Here is a 25,779-nt window from a genome sequence, read left to right as displayed (position 1 = left end):
TGGCGGGCTGGTGGCAGCGACACTTGGCAGCGCGGAGCGGTGGTGGCAGGCCACCCGCCCCGCACCGCTAAAAGTCATAATCAAGCCCCAAGTGTGTTTGAGAGACAGGACATCTTTACTTTCCTGATAACTTGCATTGGTGTAAAATGAATTTGGAAAAAACGAAACTATCAACGAGTCCAACAAAATTAATTGGGCATTTTCCTCGTACTTTGGGAGTGTTGGAGCGTGGGGATCCAGTGAAATATGGAGGTCATCTCCTGTAAGAAAGTGCTCTGTATATACTGCACCAAACTAAGGTTCAGTGTGCACAGAGTCCACAGTCTCCAGAGGTTTGGCAGAGGTTAAAGTTGGATATAACCTTACTCTCTAAAGTGGTAGCTTGGTCGAGCAGTAAGGCAGTGTCAGAGGACAGTGTAAAGCATTTGTTGTATACAGTCAGCAAATGGTCTCACACACTCAAGAACTGAACTCTAGGCCAATTGTTTTGTATATAAAAATATATTGTTTTATTTTTAGAACCACAAGTAGGTATAAACATACTTTCTCAGAATGAGATGCTCTAGTTGAATACTTTCAAATAGCAATAGACTTTTAAATGCAATAGTTACAGTTGTTGCAATAGGCAACACAAGTTAAACACAAGTAAACGTAATATCAATTACTTTGCATAGTTTTTTCGTACTCAGGGCTGGATCCTGGATTCAGCCCTGGTGCATCTCCTGTAAACAGTTGAAAGAAATTCTTTTTGTTACACAGGCGATTTTTAAAGGAATATTTGTATGTTTCAAAAATCGACACTTAGAAGAATTTCTGGCAAAAACCAGGCAATGTTATCCTAGGGAGGAAAGTTTGGTTATCGGAAAATCGCAGTTGTAATTACTTTTTAGGGTCAGTGCTGGGCACAAAGATCCAGCACTGGGATCTCTCCTGATAACAGGTGAGTAATTTTGTTTATTGGGTGATTTTTTGTGAATATTTCAAAGTTTCGAAACTCGACACTTAGAAGAAATTCCAAGTGAAAACCAGTCAATGTTACCCTAAGGAGAAAATGTAGGTTATCGGCTTTCAGGTAAGTACTCGACTGGCAGTGTTAAGGTTCTGGGGATAGACTCCGGGGTCTCCCAGGGTCAGGTAGGTACAGTTGTTACACCCTCAGCGACACAGGAGCAGCTGGGTGCAGAGAGAGTAGGCCCAATGTTAGCCTATGGCGGGCAGGGGGGCCTTTGGTTGGTGGCTGCTAGCAGGCAGACCACGCGGCTGTGGGAGCTGAGCTCCTGATCACTTATACAGGGCAAGTGGGGAAGTAGGATAGGACAGATGCTGCATTTCCAAGGGCACTCGGGTGGCTGGGTGCAGGGTGCTTTTGAGCCGCCGGGCGCTCAATGTATTTCAATGGGAAAGCTGTGTGACGAACAAAGGCTGCAAGCTCGGGGACGGAGATTCTTCAGGTGCGACCACCACTTTGAGAGGTAAGTTGGGGAGCTGTAGGTTAGGTAGGCACCCAGGAGGTGGGCACAGGGGGCCGCAGGGCACCGGGGTGTCTTTTGGCATCGGGAAATTTTACCCTCTGCTGGTCGCGGTTGGGGGGGGTCCCTGGAGTTGAGGCTGCAGGCGTCGTCAGGAGCGTCGAGGAGGGTCCTTGGGTGCTGGATTCGTGGTCACAGTCGCCAGGGGGACGTCCTCGTGGTCTTTGTTCACTCAGGCACAGGCTGGGCTCGGCGGGTGCAGAGTGTGCTTGATTCACGGTTCCTGGCTTGGCACCAGGTGTTGTTGCTTGTTTGAGCAAAACCACTGCTCGTGGGAGTCCCAGTCTTTAGATGAGCAAGGCAGTCAGGTCCTCCGGGGTTTTTGAGGTTGCTGACCACTGGAGACGCCCGGCTTTAGCAGGAGCAGGTTCGAGGGTCGACAGGCCTATAGGGCTGGGGCCAAGTCAGTTGGTGTCGTCCTCTTGTTAGCAGCTGCACAGCAGGTCTTCTTTCTTCTTGTTCTTCTTCTTGTTTCGGAATCAGGATCTGAGGAAGGAAGGTTCAGGGTGCCCCTAAATACTAAATTTAGGGGTGTTACAGGTAGGGAAAGGTCGGGGACCAATGGGTCCCTTCCCTGGGGTGGGTACACCCCCTATCCTGCCACTCTACAGTGGGAGGGGGGCAGGAGCCTAGTCCTGATTGGGTAGGGCTCTCCATCCTCAAGATGGGAGAGCCCGGAGTTGTGCTTCACCTCGCCTCCCCCACCTGAGGGGTGGGGTTGGCAGAGGCTGACACGCCCCCTTTCTTCCCTTGGGTTTTCCTGCCAGTCTTCCGGTCAGAGTGGGGGTCAGAACCGATGGGGACCAGTTGCTGAGTACAGCAAGTGGTCTGGGGAGCCTCACAAAGGCCTTTGAAGCTTCTCCTGCCCATCCTGGGGGAGGAGGCTTGGCACCTCGCCCCAGGATGTGCATTGTTGCAGGCCCATGAGAGCGGAGGGCTCTCTACCCAGGCGGCCAGCAACCTGTCTGCTGGGTGGCAGCCTATGCAGCCTCTAAGTCAGGACACAGGTTGTTGGTTAGTTTCAAGGGGCAACTCTAAGTTGCCCTCTGTCGTGCATTTTACATTAAATCCCACACTGGCATCAGTGTGGGTTTAATGTGCTGAGAAGTTCGATACCAAACTTCTCAGTCTGCAGTGTAGCCATTATGGTGCTGTGGAGTTCATAATGACGACCTCCCAGCACCATATACTCTTAATGGCACCACTGCACTTACAGTGCCCATGAATAGACATGGGTACTGTAGGGGTACAGGGCTCATGCACCTGTACCCACACCACTGGCATAGTGCACCCAGCTAGAGGGGTGACTGAGGTATGCCAGGGCAGTGTGTTTGTGGGCATGGCACACAGGGATGTGTGCCATGTCGACTCTCTGTTTTGTTCTGCACCAAGACTCTCAGCCTGCAAAGGCAGTGTGTGTGTGTCAGGGTACAGGGCCACTAAGGGTGGCACAATAAGTGCTGCAGCCCTTAGGGGCCTTCTCTGGTCACAGTGCCCTGGGTACCTAGGGTACCATTTACCAGGGGCTGACGTGTGGCCAGAGATGCCAATTGGGTTTCGTTTTGGGGAAAGAACACAGGCCCTGGGGTCCTGATTGGCAGGGCCCCAGAGCAAATCAAGTCAAAGAGCATCAGTAGTCTGGCAACAAAAGAAAAAGGGGGGGGGGGTGGTTTACTGCAACAGAAACCCACTTTCTCACATCTCCCTCGACATGCCTTCAATTAAGCACTACGTTTACAGCTTTAGGCACGTGACTTACAAATCATTGACAGCATGCGTTTAAGTCTAATGGGTTTAACTGAAGCCAACAAACCCTTCAACATTAAATGCATTAAAGTGCTTGGTGTGTGGATCCCCTGGCTAGTTTTGATGGTGCACCAGGGAGCCATGACGCACAGATTGGGAACCACTGGTGTAAAGTAATCTATACCACTTGCCTGCTGCACCAATTCACTCTAATAGCCTGCCTAGTAACCCGGTAGGTTGCTAAGTCGCACACTTTCATATGGTGGCTGCTAAGACGCAGCACGGCCAGGCCCATCAAATGTCTTTGACTGCCTCAGAGGGAAGTGAAGCCTGAAAAAGAAAGATGTGCTACCCTATAGATATATTTTCTCGCCCCTGTAGAAGCCCAGTTGGTACCCTAGAGTAGGTGTTACAGCAATGATGAGTCTGTAGACCCAGCTTTAGGCTCAGAGATAGTCATCATAAGCATCCTTCTTTTAATCCAGGCTCAAAACTGGCAAGACCTGTGGAGTTACATTAACTGTTCCTTGTACCCCTCATTGAGCAGGAGGCTCTGCAATTACCTGGCGGTGCTCACTGAAGTCTAGAACCAGGCTAAATAAAATACCTTTGGGCTCAATGTCAGTGCCCCACTAAATTTGAAATCCTTGCACCCATTTTCACATTACAAGGTGAGTGCATATTTGACCTGCTCAAATTCCTTCTTCTAGATATTACTTTGATGTATTTGTTGTCGGAAAACTTAGCAGAAAGTGAGTTTGCACAAAAAAGTGTAAAAATTACCTGTAGCAAAAAAAAAAAAAAAAACTAAAAAAAAACATGAAATGAAAGTATAAATAAAATCAAAGACTGGCCTACCAGCCCGGAGACTAAAGTGAACTACTTTTTTAGGCAGATGTGTACAAGCAAAATGGCACATCTCAGAGTGAGGAGAACCAGTGGCAGAAGTGGGCTGACCCATTGCTTTGTGTGTGCTGTAATTGGCATAAGCAAAAAGTGAAAGCTACTAGAACCGACCAATGAATGAAGGGGCTCCTGTAAAGCCTTTTTAGGTCTCGCCTACGCAGCGCGCATGCGCTGCGTAGGAAAGAGACCTTTAGTCATCGGCACAGCTTTCCCCGCAAAAACGTGCACGCGTTGCATTGCTTCCAATGGCAACGCGTGCACGTCTGGCGATTCACTTGCGGGAGCGAGCAGCTGGTGCCATATGGTAGCAATTATCGTGCCTTGTCACTCGCTCCCGCCAGGGAATCGCGCAGGACCCTCCTCTCTCCCCTCCCCCTACTGCCGCGCGAGGCGCGCGCACTTGTTTAAAAATGAGTTTGTTTACGGAAAGCAGGAAGATATTGTAAGTAAATACTTAACTTTCATGAACTCGTTAATAACTGCAGATTTCTTCCCGCCTTATATCTGCGCAGCTAAACCACACAATGCATGGTTGTCTTTCTATGATGGCATAGCTTGATGCACGGCTGACTTAGGTCCCATTTTTGTTTCTAAGGTCACGTGGCTTAGCTGTTTTAGGAGGCGGGATTTCACACGACATTTCATTTGAACAGTACGGCGCACTATCTTCGGGCTATGTACAGAAGTAGATCGGAAAGATGTCGCACCAGGATTTAGTCCGGGAGGGCATCACTTCGAAGGTCACAGTGCAGATCGTGGCCAAATATTTCTGTGAGTAGGGTCTCGTCCCCCTAACGGGTGCAGTTTCCCACACACTGCTTCATCTAGTATTGCTGTCCTCTGGAGATGTAAATGTCCGGTTGCAGTGCTCCTTCATCTTGCAGTTGGCATTCAACGTGATCCTTCAGGTCTCCCGGTTGGGTACAGACATCAGCACTCCCTCTCTTAATACAAGGGGACATTCTTTTAGGGATGCGCCTGACTGCTTTGTTTTTAAATATCATTAAAAGCTGTAGGTACTGGCCCTCCAAACTGTCTATCGCCCCCAGCTCCCTGCATGGGCATGCCTGTGAGACTTAAGTTAAAACTCCTTGCTGCCTCAGCTTTAGGGGGTGCTGTATGTTGGCAGTAGAATACTGATAAGACTGCTTCGTAGGTTGACTCCGCAGCAGAAATTAGGGTACATATTTGCAGGTTAGCTTCAAATATGACTACAAGTCTAAAAGGTTAATGCAACAGCCACATACACATGTGAGAGTAAAATCAGTAGTTCAAGGTTCTTTACGAGAATCTCTTTCAAGTGTTAAAAATCTTTTTCAAACATTTTTGGCAGTTTCAGCAGCATATGGTGTGTGTGGACAGAGGTGAGATTAATGACCTTTTAGTTGACTCTTTATCCCATTTTTCAGTATATTATTCATAACTATCTCCTCTCATGTCTTTCACTGTGCATCCATTACGTTCGGATGAAACCCCTTTTCATCCGGGGTAGAAACATCAAATATATTTTCATTTTGGGACTGCATTTATTAAATTCAGATATTAGAAGGACCGTTGGGTTTATTTACATCTGTGCTCTAACCCATTCTATAGACTGCAGCCATTTACTTCGTGATTAAGAGATGTTGTATTTTTTTCTTGCCACCTGATCAAACCCGTGTGCACTGTGCCGTCTCACCACGTTTTCTTTTGGAGCACCTGCCTTTTTATAATACTGAGTTTCTTAAGGATAAATGTTTGCCCCGTGGAATACTACATGCGCTTGTTCTGAGAAGGCCATGAGCAGACCATCGGGTTTTATTTCGGGGGTACATAAGGGTGCCTTGGGTCACCTCACATTGAACCATCACTGATGAAGAGGAATACATCACAAGGCCCAGTTTGGTCTCATTATTAACAAACATTTGCAATGCAATAGGTCTCACATTTTTTTAAACTTTGACCTATTGGTATTGTACATGACACTGCCTTTTATTACTGCAGGTTTTTAAACACAAATAAAAGGCATTGTCATTTACAGTGCCAATAGCTCAAAGTCTCACAATTGCGAGACCTATTGCATTGCAAATGCTTGTTTAAAACATGTGACTGGCAAGACAACTGAAGCTATCTCTTGGCACGATCTAAAGAGTACTTGCTGACTAGGAGGTGCTAATGTTGTTTTCTTTGGAAGTAGATCTTTTAATCTTGCACTTCCCAAACATGTATTGCAAAATAAAGCTATACTGTCCCAGGATACAGTAATAGCATAGTTTTATTTAACTAGATTAAATGAATCTTCGGAAAACTATATAAGAAGCTGCTTTTAGTGGGGGAGCGTGTCCGCTTCAGCTTAGTATTTAATAAAAATCAGCATTCGCATTTTTCAGTTCAGAATTGACGATTATTGTGATGAATGAATGAATGAATGAGGAGATTCTTATAGAGCACAACTGCTGCTTCAGAAGAAGCGTCCTGGTGCTTGTATGGGTCATGTCACAGTTCAGGTTACAGTTCAACAAACAGGACTGTTTTTAACTGAGCCTTGAGTAGGCTTTCACTGGAGACGTTATGAAGGGAGGGTGGGAGAGCGTTCCAGAGACTGGGGCCCAGAACCGAGAAAGAGCTGCCTCCTGATTTAGCTTTGCAGAATCTGGAAATGTACAGAAGGTTGTGGTTGGAGATCGAGTAGCCCTTGTGGGAGAGTAGAATCTAAGCTTGTCTTGGACGTATCTGGGGCCCGTTTGGTGGCGTGCTCTAGGAGTGATCATAAGCGTTTGAAATTTTATTCTAGAGTTGATCGACAGCAAGTGTAGATCTTAAAGTCCTACTCTGATAGACTGGCACTTGGTAACATTCAGAGTTAACCTAGCTGTGGCAGTTTGTACTCGCTGCAGACGAGACAGCAGATACGGAGGGGCAACAATAAAGAGTACATTTGTGTAATCTAGTCTGGAGGTGATTAGCGTATTTACAATTCCTTTGGAAGTGTCATGGGGCAGATACTTAAGGAGTTTTCTCAAGGGTTTAAGCAGACCGAAGCAGGTGCCCGCAGTGGCCTTGACATGGGGTTCGAAGGACATGGCAGGGTCCTTCATAATCCCCAGGTTCCTGACAACTGTGGAGGGATGGGGGCGCTGGCCCGAAGTCAGTCGGCCAGAGGCGCAGTGCGTCCAGTGGGAAGGATGGTCCCAAAAAAATCAAAATCTCATTGTTGTCGGAGTTGAGTTGTAGGCAGCTGTCATGCATCTATTGATCAATGGGCGCAAGATGGCACTGTAAGTTCCCAGTTATATTGTCATTGAGCTGGTGGAAGGATAGCATACGTTGGGTATCGTCCGCATAGGATACGATGTTCATACCCCAGCTTGGCGAGAGTATAGCTAAAGGAGCCAGATAGATGTTGAAAAGAGATGGGGTAAGTGATGAACACTGAGGGACTCCACAGTTTGCGGCCCTGGATTGGGAAGTAAAAGGCAGAGGAAGGCTGCCAGTTGTCCATCAGCTAGGAAGGATCGGAGCCATTTCAGGGCCAGGCCAATGAAGCCTGCCTGCTGCAGTCTTTGCAGAAGGATTGGGTGCGACACAGTGTCAAAGGCGGTGGAGAGATCTAATAGGATGACCACTACCTTCTTTCCTGAGTCAAGGTTAGCTCTGATGTATTCGGTGACTCAAAGAAGAGCTAATTCTGTGCTGAAACCACCACGGAGGCCTGCCTGGTTAGGATGTAGGATTTCGTTCTGTTTCACATAGTTGGTGATCTGACAGTTCACCAAGGCTTCTAGCATTGTGCCGAGATGAGGAAGGAGAGAGATGGGGCGGAAATTTCTCAGGATGCGTGGATCAGTGTTTGCTTTTTTAGGTCTCGGCTAGCGATGGCTGCGCTTGCGCAGTCTCGCTCGCGAGACATAATGACTTGGGTGAAGAGGGGCTTGAACCCGCCCCTCTTCTTCCCTGTTCTCCATTGGCTGGCCTAGTAAATGCTGGCCAGCCATTGGAGAAGAGGTCCCGTCACTCTAATCCTGCCCCGTCCTTTTCGGATCGGGGGGCGTGTTTTTTGCGAGAAGTCTCAGGGAGGAGACAACAGCAAAACACGCCCCCCAATCCGAAAAGGACACTCCCTTTCTCCGAGGCATTTTCTGCTGTGCCTCGGAGAAAGGCGGTGGTGTCCCGGCGTTGCTCCCTCACCTGATCTCCTTGTTTGCCCGTCTTGAACTAGCGATGCTCTTTCCGCAGCTTTATATTTTTTCTCCCGGCATCCTTTGCCCTCTTCTACCAGCCTCGTCCAACATGGTGGGTCTTATACTGATACCTCTCCGGTCTATAATCCGCTTCCATCCAACGCGGGCGAACGAGGCTGTGGCCCGAGAAGCGGCGAAGAGTCTAGTCTACGGTGCTAACGATTTACTGCCTCGGTTTGGGCTGGATAGTCAGCGGAGGATGGGTCGATGTGTGGTTGGGAAAAGACCCGAGCTGGAGGCCGCTCTTGTTACATTTCTGGTGCCTGCCTGAATTACAGCGAGGTTGCTGGCATTTCTTTTATTTGCCCTGTCAAGATAACAAACTGTGTTTTTTTTCTTTTTGTGAGCTTTTTTTTTTCTTTTAGAGCTATAATCTTAGCTCCCCTCCCTAAAATGAGTCGACTGCGCTCCGATGTGTTATTTGTACATTAGTTGGCAGACGCCTTTTCTTCTTTCACTGCGCACGTTTCGCCGTCTCCTTTCAGTGCCCCGGTGCACTGCTGGGAAATGCCCGGCACAGGCTCGGCCCTCCGAGGGGGAAGAGCCCTTTTCATTGCTCCGTAATTGCAAAGCAGGAAATATTAGGGAGGCACAGATAGAAAGAAGAGAATAGATTCTGATCTCAAATGGTGGGGCGAGAAAGCGTCCTTTGTGCGCAGGTTGGAAGCCACAAGGGGACGCATTATGTGCCTGCATTCTATTTACAGTGCAAAAAGCTGCGCATATATATATAAATATATATGTAGGACAAAAAAGCTTATCAGCTGTGCAAATATGTGTTCACTTCGTGCATTGTGTTTTCGGTTATGGATTACATCAAATAACAAAATGGTCAGCAAATACCTTCCGCCAGTGGCTGGAATTATTCAGGGGAAGCCAGAAAATAAACTATTGTGAAACGTGACTAGTAACATCCTAGAACGGAAGGTTTGAGGCCATATTAATGGCGTTGTCAGGCCTGGACCACAAGAATGCACACACTGTGACCGTGTGTGCATACCCCAGTGAGTAGCTTTGCCCATACATGCGTGGGTGGACATGCTCATATGTGGCCTTGTATGTGTGCGCGTATACCAGAGTGTGTGTGCACACCTTAGCAGGTGTGTGCTTACCTCTGTGTGTGTTTGTGTACCATGGAGTGTGCGTGTGAGCCTCTGTGTCCATACTCCAATAAGAGTCCATGCCCGAGTGGTTTTTTGATCGTATTTCTTTGAATGTCGGTGTGTGTATGTAATATTTTTTTCTGTACAGTAAATTGGAGTTGAAGTAATGTTTGACATTATCTTACATTTGCAATTAATATATAAGACATTTATATTGCTACTATATGTAGCGCAAATACACACACACATATATCACATAAAACAATAGAGGCCCAATAAATCATGTCATTTGGTGCCACTGTGCAATGCATATGACAAATCGGGATGGCATAGCCAGACCATACATATACGCCCACTCCCACATGCTATGTATTACCTCTGTTGAGGGAGAGATCTCGAGGCTTGCCTCTCACAGGCCACGGACCTCCACAACCAGCAAGGGCAGTACATTACTATGTTTTTTCCACTCTGTGCATCTTTTACTTATGTGTTCGTGTGTGTAAAGCCTGTGTACATCTACAGTACACAGGCTGCAGCCCAAAACATAAGTACTTTTATGTACATATACATATGAAATCAATATACCCCTAAACGCTGTCATCTTTGCTTGTATAAAATAACGCTGTATGTGTATTATTTTCATAAACCTAGACAAGGTGACTTTTGTGCGCAGATATTAGCAGTAAGGCCGGGCCTTGCACGCACTCACACACAAGCACGTGCCATGGAAAGTTTCCGTACCAGTCGGATATGAAAGCGAAAAGTGAACCCGAGAACAATAACCCCAGAAAATGAATCTAAGGAGTCTGCTAAGAGACATTTGCAGAACGAACCATTTTTTATAAGTTCAATTTCTAAAAAGGAAAATTAGAAGCGACACTATGCCGGCAAGTGAACACGTCTGTCGTCATTTATAGAAATTAAAACACATTCTAGAGGACTCTTTACATGAAAGTAATCTCGAGCTGTAACATATTGCAGCAGTAACTGTACTTTATATGTATTTGAGGATATGTTGTGTGGTTCGCACGTGAGTGCACAGACGTCCAGTAAAGTTCGTGCGTGTGTGTAAGAGAGATGTAAGCGTGCTTATACGAGCAAACACGCAATCACTGAGATTGTCCTGCAAGGAAAGTCTTGCGCTCTGTATGCTCTGTATTGATATGTGTATATGTGTCTGTTTGTGTATATATATATATATATATATATAGCGAACTGGAGCGCTTTACATGAGCACGTTGTACAAGGACACATTGGCATGGACATGTCTGCGGTATGTTTAGGTCTGCTCATGAGTGTGTGCACACGTCCTTACTGTGTTCCCTTCACAGGCAATGAGGAGCGTGTGGTTGCAGGGCTTCCCCCCCCCCCCCCCCCTTCAGTGAGCGGCCTCTGAAGTGCTATGAAGCCCTTGGCCTGCTCGGGACGCCGTGCAAACCCTCTGCTCCCTAGATTATTTTCGGGAGCAGACTTTTTTGGCTTAAACTTCCACGTCCTGGGCTGCAGCCAGCATCCCTGTGTTTCGAGGGGGGTGGGGGGACAGGAAGTGCCCCACACAAGTGCTTGTGTTTGGGGCACATGGCGCACAGGACTCAAGCCGTCATCTTCACAGCTCAGACATGAGGCTGGGGTGTCGCCAGTGAAACAATTAGAGGGCCAGTGTGAATACCCCGCCTCCCGCAGCCCTGGGCTCCCCTGATGGGCAGGGACTGCAGGGGGTCTCCCCAGACCCCCTCTCCTTTGCTAACAGGTCTGTTGTGGATTTGTGTGGTGTGAGGAGGCCAGCCTGGTGGTGCTCGGTCCTGAGTTGTGGCACTTTACTAACAAGCACAGAACATTCATGAATAAGCGCCATGCTGGAGGCTCCGCCCCTTCCTTATCTACCCAGAGCTCTGTCCTGGGGAGTGGAAATGGGGGGGGCTGTCCGAGGTAGGGGGAGGGGAAAGTGCATCAACTGACCAAGTTTAACAGGGCTTATGGAGAGCATTCGTCGGCCTTTAGCGAGATCTTTTTTCAACAAAATATGCGCGTCTAGTTCATCGCCAGCCCTGAATAAATAATTACAGAAATGTAATTTTACAGCTTAAATTTACAACCTCAGTCCTCCAAATTTGGAGTATTCTGTAAATTCAAGAAGTGTTTAGCAAATATTGACAACTGAACCACGATTTCTCTGAAAACACTGCTGTTGTTATTGTTGTCTAAACACACGGGTGTTTTTATGTTACGCGCTCACCCTGCAGAAAAAAAGGTCACTTAAAAAAAAAAAAAACAGCCACCAGCCTTAATTGAGGAAGTCTCTGATTAGTGTATAATTATTTCTGCAAAAAAAATAATCTCTGACATCGGTGCAGCAGACGCTTGCCCTGGTGTGTGCATGAATATTGGTAACAGTTCGACCACGTTATGTTTTATTTAGTTTCAAGGCACAAAGAGAGCGCGTGTAGAGGTGCTTATGCAAGATTTCACATTTTCGCGCAATTTGAATAAGAAAATAAGCTCCTTTGAGTTCCTTTAATGAGTTCCTTTATTTTTACCAAAACAGAAGTGTGTGTATCAGTTGGATGACTGCAGTCGGTGTTTCGGCTCGAGGGTATACAGCGAACGGAACGGTGTGTGTGTTTATGAGTAAGGGGGACCCACCGGCTAATTTAAGATAGTCACGTTACAATCGATACGGTGCAAGAATGGATGGCTTTACCCCCACGCCCACATTGCTTGAAGGGGGAGGGCTGGACGACAGACGTCGTGTGCACGGCGCTTTTCGGTTGCCTCTGCGGATGCAACAGCTCATCTGTGAACATTTCACACCAGAACACCACACACACGTGTGCACGGTTACAACACATGGTCTAACCAGTGTCCCTGTTTTACTCTCCACTGCACTTAGTAATCCAGCGTCTGGGTTAGTTCTGACATCTCTAATTATTCATCCGCGGGTGACCCTTGTTCGCGTGACCACCAAACAGACTTAAGCGTACGGCGACCCGGCCTGGAAAACATCTCCGTGTTGTGGGCACACGGGGGAGGCGAAGCGACTGTAACATGATCCAGAGGTGTTCCGATAATCATGTAACAATGCAAAGAATGACACGGGCCGACTCGGAGGAGGGTGCCCTCGAGTTGCAGGGACACCGGTGAACCCTGTATCTGTGTGCATGGAGTGAGGGTGCTCCCGGGGGCACAGCCGCAGCAGGACATAGAGGGTGACATGCTATATATCATACATAGAATAATTGCTCGGTACATATATAAATGAGCGCATGGTCATGACCATTGGTACCTAGGTAGGTACTTAGATAGATTGACACTTCTCTATCATGTCTAATGTTACCGCTGTGTCTTTTATCGAGTTACATATTGAGTTGATGTAATGCAGGTGTCACTGACATGTACGGACTTTTATTATTCACACACTTAGTGTTGTGTTCGCCTAAATGAGATGCACACATTGTCTAAACGCAACATTGAGGTATACGTATTTTTCCCGTTTAGGCTTTGAGTGTCTATGAGGCATTACATTCCACTCAAATATTTTCCAGTGTAACCTTTACATGCGTTTGTCAAACATTTATACCAACCCCAGGCACTCTTGTATGTCACGGCACGCATGCATCTGAGGGAGACATTTTAACACATACATTGCAGATTGCCCCGCCCTCTCTTTATATGTAGAAGCTAACACATGCACGTATATAGACGTAGAGGCATTCATATACACTGACGCAAACACGTGGATGTATTAATACACTCGCCAACACACACATATATACACTCTCACACATGTCCCTTTGTTTATACATTCGCGCAGACATGTGTGTGTAAACACGCACACACATTTATGTATACAAACTGACGTGTATACATATATATATAAATATAAACTCGCCCGCACACTTGTATGTATATATTGGTCATGCACAAGGAGGGGCCGGTCGCAGAGGTCTCGCGCCCCCCACGTAGCGCAGGCCTCGGTGTACGGCCGCTGCGTCACTCCGCAGACGCACGCGCGTGTGAAATAGCCGCACATGTATTTATTTAGCCGTTCACAGAGCGGCGCTGCGCAGCGCGCGGGGACGGCAGCTGAGGGCACGCATTCTGATACACGATACAAATCAGGGATAATGCGATGTTAACAGTGCAGATTATCAACGAGATTAGAGCGGGGGCTGCTTTTAGCACACAAGGTGTGGTGAAGCGCTCTCTCCCGGCGCCCACCGCCTCTAGCCGCTGTGCCTGTCTGTGTGACCGTCAGCACCCTATGTCAAGGCCTCTCTCTGTGGGGGGGGGGGCTCTGCTTGTACTTGTGCATTTCTGTGTTCGCCCATTGGTCTCCTGCTTTCTATGACTTTAGCTGTTTATCTGTCTCGCGCAATGCCCCCCCCCCCAAAAAACAAGCATTTACAATGCAACGGTCTCGGCATTCTTAAAGTTAGAGCTATTGGCATTGCTCATGACAATGCCGTTTCTTTAAATGTTTTAAAAACAAAAACATAAACAAAAATAAGGTCATGAGCAATGCCAATAGCTCTAACTTTACCAATGCCGAGACCATTGCATTGTAAATGCTTGTTATGCAGAGGAATTACCAAAGCCCTTTTCCAACTAAGAGGCACTTCACCACTGTCTAAAGACAGGTTGAGTAAGGCATTAATTTGAGGGTTGATGGCTAGCGCCCCCTTGGCGAGCAGAAAGGTGGGGAGGCATTGATCGAGGGACAAGCCAGATTTGATTTTCTGGATTATTTGTACAGAGTCAGTTAGTGGGATAGGGTCGAACAAATTGACATTGACATTGGCTCTGTCTTGTCTGGGGATGTGCTGGGAGTCAGCTTGAGGATGGGGAAGTCGGTTGGATTGCATTTTGAACTTGAAGTAGCTTTGATCTATTTTTGTGGGGAAGAATAGGGAGAGGTCCTTAGCCAGCACCTGGGAGGCAGGCACTCATTGTCTGCAGGCTTTTAGCTACAGAAAAGATTTGACGCTTTTGAAATACTTTCTGAGGGCATTGGCAGTGACCTGTGAAGAAACAGAAGCTATTTTAGCTTTTTTTTTTTTTTTTTAATTCTCTGTAACTGTTTGAGGGCAGCGCTGTAAGCCCCCTTGTCCTCAATGTCATAGTTCCTACACCACCTCCTTTCCAGTTGTTTGCATTTGAGTTTTTCAGCCTGGAGGCATGGTGAGAACCAGTTAGCAGATTGAGCAGAAAGCTTACTGGAAAATTATTTGGAGGGGACCAGAGTGTCAAGGCCATGGGTTAGGCAGACCCTTCAGATTGTCACATGGTTGGAGGCTCAGATGCAGCACTAAAGCTCTAGGGAGGATCTTCCAAGAGAAAAAAGGTTCCGATTAACGTGAAAGGGTTGGTGGTTGGTTGAGCGAGTGAAAACTGATGGATAGTTGTGAGAGTGAAAGGGTGGATAAGTGAGTGGAAGTGTGGATGGATTAATGAATGCATGAAAATAACAGCTGTAAGGATGGATGAATGAAGAAATGAATGGATGCATGAGTGAAAAGGGGACGGATGGATAAAAGTGTGCATGAATGGATAAGTGAAAGAATGGATGAATGAAGGTTAAGGGAGGATGGATGGATGGGTGGAGTGAAAAGGGTGGACAGATGGAAGGAATGAAAGAATGGACAGATGGACGGAATGAACGGGTGGATAAATGGATGAAAGGTTAAGTGAAAGGATGGATGCTGCAACATAGTAAACGCCCCCAACATTAAAAACTACAGCAGGAAGGATTTCTTGATGGACCTCTTCTGTTTGCAACTTGGCAGACAAAGGGGTGTGAGTGGAAGGATGGATGAATGAATGAGTGAAAGGATGATTGATGGGTAGATGGATGGCTGAATGACTTAAAGGATGAATGAAAGGATGAATGAGTGAAATAATGGATGCATTAGTGAAAGGGAGGATGGATGAAAGGATGGATGAGTGAAAGAATGTATGGATGAGTGAAAGGGAGGGTGGATGAATGAATGGCTCTGAACGAGGATTGATGGAGGGAATGAGTGAAAGAAAGGATGGACAGATCGATGAGTCAAAGGGTGGATGAATGAGCAAAAGAAATAATGGATGGATGAGTAAAAGGATGGATTAATAAAGGTGGATGGATGAGTAAAAGGGAGGGTGGATAAAGGATGAAAAGGTGGATGGATGGGTAAAAGAATGGATTTTGATGAGTGAAAGGGTGGGTAGATGGATGGAAAAGTGAAAGCATGGATGGATGAGTGAGTGGATGGCTGGATGAGTGAACGGATACATGGATTGATGTGTTGAGTGGAAGGATGAGTGAAAGAATGAATGATTGAATAGCTAAGTTGAAAGGATGGAAGGATGAGTGAAAGCGAGGACTGATGGATGGAATACAAGAATGGATGGAGTGAATGCAGAGATGGATGAATAGATGGACAGATGGATGAAATGGTGAATGAAGAGATAGATGAATGGATGGATAGGGTTGGATATGGATGCATAGGTTTGGATGGGTGGTGAAAGACTGAGCAATAGATGAAGATTGAATGGATGACAGAATATAAAGGGGAAAGTGCAGATATCAGCAGGTGGATGGAAGGATGAATGGAAAGATGCTTGGATGGAAGAGACAAGAGAGCTCTTCTGGGGAGAATCGCGATGACTTGTTTTGTTTGCTTGGTGCCATAAGAACTTTGGTTCGAAGTGGGGGGTATTTAAATGTTCTGGCTACTCCCTTGGCTGGCTGTATGTTGAAACAACACATGCCATTACTCCACAGTCCTTACAACAAATGCATCTTTACCATGCATTCCTTTACCGCGCATATCGTTACAACATGCCTTAGGGAAAGCGCTGGACTTTCCAGCGGTATAATTTACTATTCCAACTTCAGTCTGCACAACAGTAGGGAGAGCTTTGGAATATAAAGACGCATTCATTGTAACGACTGCATTATAACTGCAGCTCATGGTATTAAAGGCTGTTCCCCAACACAACTGCTTGCCAGTGATACTTAGATCTCCATTCAAATTACAATGGAAATTTCATTATTTTCATAAGTTCTAAGTGTCTCTACTGAACATCCAAGAATTGATTAAATCCATTTGAACAACAGAAAAAGCAAGTTAAGAATTAAGTTTGACTGCTCTGAAGAGGCCCAGCTGATGTACAGTGCTTAACAAAACTCCTACAAAACAAAAAAAACTGTGTTCAAAAGCCGCCACCCACCCTTTACCGAATTGTTGCAGACTTGTGATAGGGTGGCACCTCACTCATGTAACCATATAGACTGCTTCCAATATTGGGCTTTCCACTGACACATAAATGCCTTCACTTCATAGCCTATTTAGTTCACTGGAAGCAAAAGACACAAATTGTATTATTAAAGCGCAGTAATGGAAACAGTGTTCATGGTGATACGGAGTTAGGTGGTAACCCTAATTTCAAAGAATGCATTGATGTTTGTCACACCACTTCATTTCACAGCATACAATGAGCTTTAAACCAGGCCTGCTATAAAAAAAAGCTGCTTTTATGGTTTCCAAAACTGAAACATTCTTCATCTTTGATGCACACATCTGTTGTGCTGGGCACAGCCATGAACTTCTGCCTAGACTGAAATAAAGCGTTGTAGGAAGGCCTACATCTGGTTCGTGAATAACAGATACTTCTGAATTCAGCAGTCTACTTCAGTCTAGGCCGAGAAACAATACGCACTCAGTTGAGAAAGTCTCATAGCTGGTTGTCAGTGAAAGAGAATTCAGTTTAGGCTGATATACCTCACTTTGAAATGGAATCACGTTTCTTCCTAACACGAGTGTATGCCCTCTAGAATATCAATTTCTAGCGGTTCTCCAGTTCAGATTGAAAACTAGAAGCCCGAGATGCGTTTCTGCTCAAGCCATCAAAACATCAAACCTTTCTTCCTGAGAAACTTCGCAACACCGTTTCCCTGTTGACCTTTAAAGGGAATCTTAAGGCGTGGTCTTCGAAATTACAGGTCACTGTTGGCTATCGTCTAGAGATCAGCTAGTTGCATAGAGCAAGGGGTACCAAACTTTTTTGAACCAGAATCCACTTTTTAGAACAACAAACTTTTGCGGCTCACCTACCTTTAATGGCCATGAGGCGGGCGATCTTTAAATATAAAGAAAGAATTCTGTGGCAACACATTGTCATTTACAGACAGCACATTTTCCATTGAAATGGCCACTAAATGTGCACATACATACAACCTATACTGCACACAAATGGGAATGAATGAAAATCAGGTTTCTGAGAATATTTATCATTTATGCATCACCAAGTAAGTGTCTTGATCCTTTTAAAATCTCAGTTTCCAGCATACTTCAGAAAAACAAAAAAATCGCTTCATTTTTGCTTTCCTGACTGATGGATGCACACAGTTCACTTACAAGTATTTACATTTTGTTGCGTATTTCAAAAACAACACCCTACATAGTCCCATAATTCACTTTAAAAACTCCTCTCACTTTGCAGTCAGAGAAAGCAAAGTAAGCACCTGTCCCCATGCTAAAAGGATAAAGCAGTCTGACATTTGACCTCTGTCTTTGAATCACTGGCAAAGTGTGACAAGTTAAACAAAGAATTTAAAGGCATCTTTATTTATTCTCTGACTTTTGCAAGCCACCAAATATCGGCTCACTCATGACCCTTTCATTTGGGAAACCCTGGCATAGAGCACCCAACAACTGTAGCAGTATTCATAATGGAGTGCTTCTATCTACTTGTTTCTAAATCCAACAGAGTAAAGGACTACTACTGATTCATATAGTATCGATATTTATGTTTTTTAGGGCTACTTAAGCTCCTCATTCAATGCTTATGACGGCAGACGCAGAATTGTCTGTATTTAAATAGATTTTTCATATTGGTCTGTCTTTAAAATCTGTTCAGCTCAACTGATTTCCAAGGAGGGGAGGGGATGGAGCCACCCCTGCCCTCCTCTTACTCAGTGCTTAATTTGAGCCAGTGGTTTCCAGTGCTCGCAACCAACACTTAATTGACAACACTAGCACCTATGACAGTCTACCACAAGGTGGCGCTGTTTTTTTAATTCAGAGATGAGCACAATAACTATTGTTTATTCATTCAATACACATTAAAAATGACAAATACCTGCTGCCAAAGCCATTCTTTTAACTTTGGGGTCCTGAAATTGTCAGAACTGTCACACTTGTTGGAGTGTGACTTATTAGTTATACTATTACTGTAATTGACAGCGGCAATTGGCAGTGCAAGCGGAGTGGCCTGCGGGCTAGAGCCCTGGCACTTATTCTTTGTACAGATTAAGCACTACTTCCAAGTTCTACTTGAATGCCCCCGATTAAATTGTTGAAACGTATGCCTTGATTTCCGGTAATTGTACAAAAACTCGTTCTCACACTTAAACGCACATCAAGGCTTGGCTCGCATTCTGTAGAGCACCACTGACTGGGAATGAGTCTCCCACTTTCAGCACATTCTCACTCAGTGGGCAGGGCCAATAGCGCAATGACATTCATCGAGACTTACATTTGTGAATAATAATGTTTCGTTTAAAACACTAACTTTTTGTTCGGAACTCCCAAATCTTACACCCCATGCACGATTTGAAAGTAAAGACATTCCTGGAGCCGACACCATTGAACTGCTTGTGTGCCTGAATGTGTGCAGAGAAAACACAGCTCCTTGACTCTCCCAAAACAGCAGACTGCAGCGCTATGCTGTAGCCTAATGTACACAACACACGATAAAACAATCATCGCCGTGCATTGTCCGCAGTGCTTCGAGGGCGGAGCTGAACTCCCATGCCTTGCAACCTCTGGCCTCATTTCCTGTATCCCCAGGCTGCACATTCCCCGCATCACGCACACACAGGCTCCTTGAAGCAACTGAAGGAAAGTTCAACTGCACACAACTGGCAATAGGGGCCCGACACAGAACAAAAGCATTACAGTCCCGACGAGGATGGAAAGGAAGTGAGAGATTTATGAATAACTAACGCACACAGTGCCCAATGAAAGCAAAGTGGGTGCGGGGGGACTAACACTGAGTGATTCTCAGCAATTATGGAACGTGGTAAATGTAAAAGCGAGTTTAATAACTTCTAAAACACAAGACTATATACTTAAATGTGAGTGGGAGGCATGATAGGTCTGTTATAAGGGACAAAACAAAATACATACACTAAAATAATTCAGCATGGTCCACCAACATTAAACATACAGGAAGGGTACCAGCAGTAGCTACTGCTCCAGGCAGAGCCCGGGGCGCACACAGCAGAGAGGATGCCCCGAGATGCCGGAGCTCACGTCAGCAGCGCCAGCGGCGGGTCTCTTACCTGTTCGTCATCCCCGCTAGGGCCAGCATTGAAGCCGCCGCCAATAGAACCCTCGAGACGGGTGGGGGGAAAACGAGACCGCGAAACTTTGTTTCTCGCCCTCAGCGTCTTGCTTCCGAGAGGCAGCGCCGATCCCCGCCCCGGCCACGAAGTCAGCCCCGGCGCCTCGCAGTGCTGGGCGGAGGCGGAGGGTGGGACCAGACAGACAGAGAGCGCGCAGGCGCCATCTTGGACTGACAGCCCTGGGATTTGTGAATGAAAGTTTGTCACACTAAAGGCCAACGTTGAATTGGCTTAAACAGCCACTTACATTAGATATCTTTAATTGCAAATCATCAATGTATATTCGAAGCACTCTTCTCAATGTTCAGGAGTAAAAGGGTTTGAACGTTGGCATGCATACAGAAAAACGAATCATAAAGTTTTAATATCTATATAAAGTTCTCACTTTGTGAGTACATCAACTCTGCCTCACACAATATTGGCACGTGTTCTATACCTTTCAATTAATAATTGAAATATTTGTATACCTTGCCACACCCATTATCCTGGTGCAAGCTCCCATATAAACATATTCCTTTATGGGCCAACATCTTACAGCTGTGTACAATACAATTAACAACAAATCATCAAATTTCGTACAAAGGCACAAATACAAAAGGTTTTACAAATACTCCCAGACAGTTCATTATACATTTTGCAACTTACATCAACAAAAAAATCTTCCTTTTAAACAACTACATGTTGTGAAATGTTGCCCGCCTAACTATCTGCATACAGCATAGAATTAATTACACTACACATTCAATCATGCACGAATATCCGACTCACTGGTGTAACTCTTTGTGTTCCCAACAGCCTCTGCTAACTAGGCATTTGCCTGTCTCTTGTGGGTCCTGCCCTTGCACTGGGACCCCCCAATTGCTGGTTCAGGGTATAAGGGTGAGCTTATGGTTGCAGCTCGTGCCCGTCAGTTGATTTTAGCTCTCAGTCTCCCAGTCCTAGGTCTTTTCAGTCTCTCACTAAGTTCGTAGTAGCAGCGTACGGCCTCGTTCAACAGCCAGGAGCTTCCAGGCGGTACACAGCAGTCCTCTTAGTGGCTGTACGGCTGCTAACCGCACAGCGCATTGCTAAAAATGTCGCGGAATGAGCAGAGGCTTCAGTCGGGACCTGTTCTGGAGGGTGGCTGCAGTTCACAACTTGCTTTGGCACTCCGATGGATACTCGATTCACAGTGTGGCTCACTCTGGTGGGTACTTGGCGCATCCTCTTGGGTGCGTCGGCACTCGTCCGCAGATATTGATTTCTTAGCGCGGTGGACACCAGATGCTATTTTCATCACACAGTACTTGAAGGCGATGACCATGATTCTTTGCGAGGTACTGCCAAGGTACCTCTCTGGTCACTTAGTCTTCAGAACTAGTCCCAGCAAAATGACACACTTATCCGTGCCATGGTCACACAGCCCACTTACAGGACACTCGGGACGCCAGTGGATGCTTATCACACTTTCATTTAAGCCTACCACACAAGTACACCACTCCAAGGGACTGGCGGCTATAACAGAGATATATGACCAAGGTTGCAGTGCCAGATCCGGAAGTGCAGCAATTCCTTCGGCACACTTACTTAGCGAGTCTTTTTCAGATGGACTCTACGCCTGGATTAATTAGAGCACTTCCTTCCATGATTCTCCCCTCCTGCAGGGATGGAGCTTCCCTTCCTTTCTCACAGGAAGGATGTTTTGGCACCCAGGACAGTCCAGTAATTCCTACTTCAGATCAGCCTCCAGATGATGTTCCCTCACCTCCGGGGAATTGGCTGTCAGTGCGACCCCAACCCTTTGTTCCTTAGTAGTCCTTGAGTACTCTGCCTACTACTCCCTCCTTGCTAGAAGAGACCACAACAACAAACAGTGGTGGTTCTTGAGATCCCATCTTCATACCTATTTCTCTGATGGAGATTGTTTATTCCATATCTGCTCCATGGAAACAGTTTGGGTCGGTTCCCCTTTTGTGTGTCCTTGCCAGGCTACCTTCCAGGCCTGGCGTCTGTCTGCAAGTATGCTCTGCCATGCAGGAAAGTCTCAGATGGAGTGCCCACTACAGAATGAAAAGGGGTGTTAGCCTGCATCAAGCTATTGACGAGCCATCTTTACAGAGATCAGGAAGAGAGACAAGAATATGTGCCCCTTCATGGACTACTTTCCCTATCATCAAATGCTACAGGCCTAACTTTGCACCCCCGGGCAACTGCCAAATGGAAGCTACACTCTGAATCATTTACAGTCCAATGTATCAGGATGGGCCTAGACACTTCTTATGAAAGTCTGTCTCCTCTTTCCTCACTATAGCATCTGGTGTTCCCTCCTTCCATCAAGGAGATCCAAGCAATACCTATGTGCTGTCTGGAGAAACAAACTTGTCCTCCATCTTGTATCCTGGTCAAGGCTGTCGGCTTCCAAAATGGAACCCTCAGGCCTGCATCATTCCTGCATGGCACACTATTACTCCTAGCACACAGGCACACATACAATACATGAATTGCACGTTGCACCCCAACGCAAGATGCTCTGCAATATGGCCTAGGGTAAACAAAAAAAGCCCCATGATGCGGCCAGCGTTGACCATGCCATAGCGTTTTGTTTCTTTTAGAACATGTTGCACAGCAGCTTATACGTCTGTGCAATATGTGTGAAAAATGTGCAGGGGGAGGTGGTGGTGGTGGGGGAAGAATATACAGCTGAGTAAAATAGCCATTGGATGGGGGTGGTTGGAGAAAAACAGGCAGGTAATTGGACGTCAGGGGTGGGGTGAGGAGAGTGTACTGTGCCATGCAACCTTTTACAGTGCTTGGCCAAAATACAAATAAAGAGTACCTCCCAGAGAATGCAGCCAGTGGAAGACCACTGGCCGCAAACAGGAAACTGCGCTGGGACCGTGCTCCACAGCTTGGACAGAAGCCTGAAGAAGACTGCTGGAAGAGGCGAGCAGCCAACAAGAAGCAGGAGGCATGACCAGTAAGAAGCAAGGAAACAAGCGTGAAGTGGAAGTAAACTAATGGTAAGTTTTTGTAAGTAATAGGCGGGCTGTAACCCGTTTTTCGGCTTTGTTTTTTATAACAATAGCATGTGCGCTGTAGGCAAAACTTTTAGGCAAAACCTAAAAACGAACAGCAAAGCCTTGAGTACTTTAGCTGAGTTAGTTCAATTTAGGAACCACTATGTTGGGCTCTTCCCATCTCTGGAACAGCTATTAAGAGCAGGGGTTGTCCTTTGATCTTTTATGGCTGTTTGTTGTGTTGGCCAGGTTAGTTTTGCAGAAATACAAGGGATTTTTTTTTTACATCTGCTCCTTGTATCCCCAAATTATCGACCTTACAGGCAAACAGTCTAGAACTGGGCCTACAAAGTTGAGACCTTCTTGCGCAATATCGAAATATTGTTTTTTTAAATGGAATTGTGGTGGCAAAAATTCAAAGGCCACATTGTCTTTATTTTAAAGTAAATGATCACTACCAGGATCATTCCATGAGGCATCACGTGGTCGCATTTCTACTTCATTGTCTAGATGTCTCCCCATGACTTGTATGAATGAGGTGGAAAGCATTATTTCAAGAGGGAATGCTACAGCGGAGACTATCGCAAAATAATATTTATATTGATAAAAGTTCTCTTCTGATCTTACAGAAATATTGAGCTATTCCCAAAGCTTTAAAATAACTAAATGAACTACACTGTGCATAGATGAGTAATGTCTTTTAGCGGTGGATATTTGGTGGTACTGCATGTTGGCATTTTCATTTTTTTGTTTGTTTTTAAGATTCAACAGCAGCAGCATAAAAGTGTATCTGTGTGTGCTTTATAGACTTTAGGAACATCTTGATTGTTCTTTGCTTGTATCATCCCGGAGAATTAAAATTTTGAGAAATTCCTAGCTTCTAGAGTTGGGTTTCGCATGTTTGATGGGCAGCTGGGTGGTGGAGAACAGTGCACTATAGAACAAAAAAAACACACTTGCCTGAATGGGGGATCACCGTGTAAAGCTTTCTGTGGAATGTGCTAAAACTACAGGAAACTAATATACCATTTGTTTACATATGTTTTATATAGACTCTTCCCAAACAGGACATGACCAGGGAACTGGCTGGGATACAAAAACTCTTCCTAAATCATGTTCCTAAATGCGTGCATGTGAGGCAGCTTACGGACAGATGCTCTAAGAAACTGTGCCATCCTGCACTATTCATTTTTAGGTCTCGCCTTGCTATCGCGTAAGCGATCGCAAAGCGAGACTATTGTAAGGGGCATTTAAAAGTGAAGATGAAGAGAGGTAGCGAGGGCCTGCAAGCGCATACATTCTTAAGGAGTGCATGTACATGTACAAGGGGCTGCCAGTGGAAGGACACTGGCTGGAGGCACAGGGAACTGTACTTGGTCCAAGCTCCATCAATGACTGGACGAAGGAGGAACTGAAGAGAAAGTGGAAGTATGAGGCTGGCTCTAAACCCGTTTTTAAGCTTTAGAAAATGTACAATAGTTTCCCTGACAGCGCATGTGTGCTGTAGGTGAAACCTAAAATACAGGATCATTCATATGCAGTTCGGGCATGCAGGACAGGGGACACCACAGAACGTCCTGCAGGGAATATTCCCATTGCTATAACAATTGATTTATTTTATTTGACTGAATCAATACTGCAATTATACCAGTGTAAGGTCACATGCAGTCCCAGCCCTACTTTTCAGATTATGGTTTGTCAAATCATAACATTGTGGGGTACAAGTACGGCAAAATTATTTGTTCATTACGGCAATAAAGAGTCTGATTTACAAACACCATTTTGTGGTTGCAAACCCTGCAATTCACAAAACCACAGGGTTTGCGATTGCAAAAGGGCTTTTACTCTCTAATAAACACTTTTTTAAAAATTTGCTTAAACCTTGCACAATCTCAAAATGCATTTCCCAAACTGTCCCTAAACACACTTAGAAAGAGATATAAAATTGGTGTTCACTCCTCAATGCAGTTCGCAATGAGATTTTATTTGTTTCATTTGCGTATTTTTCGATAGTACCTCTGCGCCGGAGAGTATTCAAGCACCTTACATATACAGGATAAGTTTACAGCAAAAAGTTTAAATTCAGCAACAAACAAAGAAGGCAGTACAAATGGAGAAGGGGTGGAAAGAAGGATGAAGTAAGAGGCAATAATGAAAAGTACAAGTGGATGAGGAAAAGGGAGATGCAGATAGAAGGTAGGAAGAGCACCAGATTTACAGAGAAGGGGGCAAGAAAAACAGGAGGCCAACAGATGACTAAACAGCAGATGATCAAAAAAGCTGACGTTTTCTACGAGCCTTTTCCTGGTGGGCTGGACCTTTGGAGGCCAGTGTGTTGGGCAGAGGGCAGCTGCCGGCGCCTCTTACCTTCTCTGGCTACCCCAGGTAATTACTTCAGGATGGCTTCAGGACATGGACAGAAAGAGGGAGAGAGAGAGGAGGAAGGGAAAAGGGCTGCTGGTTTGAACAATTTTGCTGGGGCTACTTTTGTTCCCCAGTCCGGGGCTGTGACGTTATTGCTGTACCTGCAAAAATGAGTTAAATGAACACTGGAAGGTAACAGCAACATTCTCAATCCCAGAAGTGCTCCATTCCAAGCCTCACAGATGTTTCCAGACACGACCTTTACTCTGAAGTCTGCTGGAATCAGAACTAAAGGTTTCTTACATGCATGTCACAAGGAACTCGCAAGTGTTAGAACTCGCAAGGGTGTCACCGCCTAACCGCCTGCATTACAAAGACGTACAACATGGCGAGTGGGCTGGCGCAGAAGAGGCACACATGAAGCGAGTTAGGCGTGATGACAAACAGCTAGATGACCTGTTGGCGTGGGGAGCAATGATCCACCAACTCACGGACAATGGATGCGCCAACCTCCACTACAGAGGCTAA

The 25,779-nt window shown here is 45.8% G+C and overlaps 1 protein-coding gene across 2 annotated transcripts in view; it reads right to left on the bottom strand.

Moving 5' to 3' along the window:
• The window catches only part of LIMS1 (LIM zinc finger domain containing 1), a 388,121-nt gene extending 368,105 nt beyond the window's left edge, over positions 1–20,016 (bottom strand). The window contains exon 1 of one of the 2 annotated variants that reach the window (XM_085622632.1): positions 19,829–20,016. In XM_085622632.1, the coding sequence (XP_085478758.1) occupies positions 19,829–19,857 (29 nt within the window). In that variant the 5' untranslated portion in view covers positions 19,858–20,016. The remainder of the gene's footprint in view (positions 1–19,828) is intronic. The other variant, XM_085622629.1, reaches the window with a different exon arrangement.
• Positions 20,017–25,779: the final 5,763 nt, after the last annotated feature.

The sequence above is a fragment of the Triturus cristatus genome, chromosome 8, assembly GCF_964204655.1.
Source record: "Triturus cristatus chromosome 8, aTriCri1.1, whole genome shotgun sequence".
Taxonomy (NCBI): Eukaryota; Metazoa; Chordata; class Amphibia; order Caudata; family Salamandridae; genus Triturus; species Triturus cristatus.
Note: the sequence above shows the minus strand (reverse complement) of the source record. Positions and strands in the feature narration are given on the sequence as shown.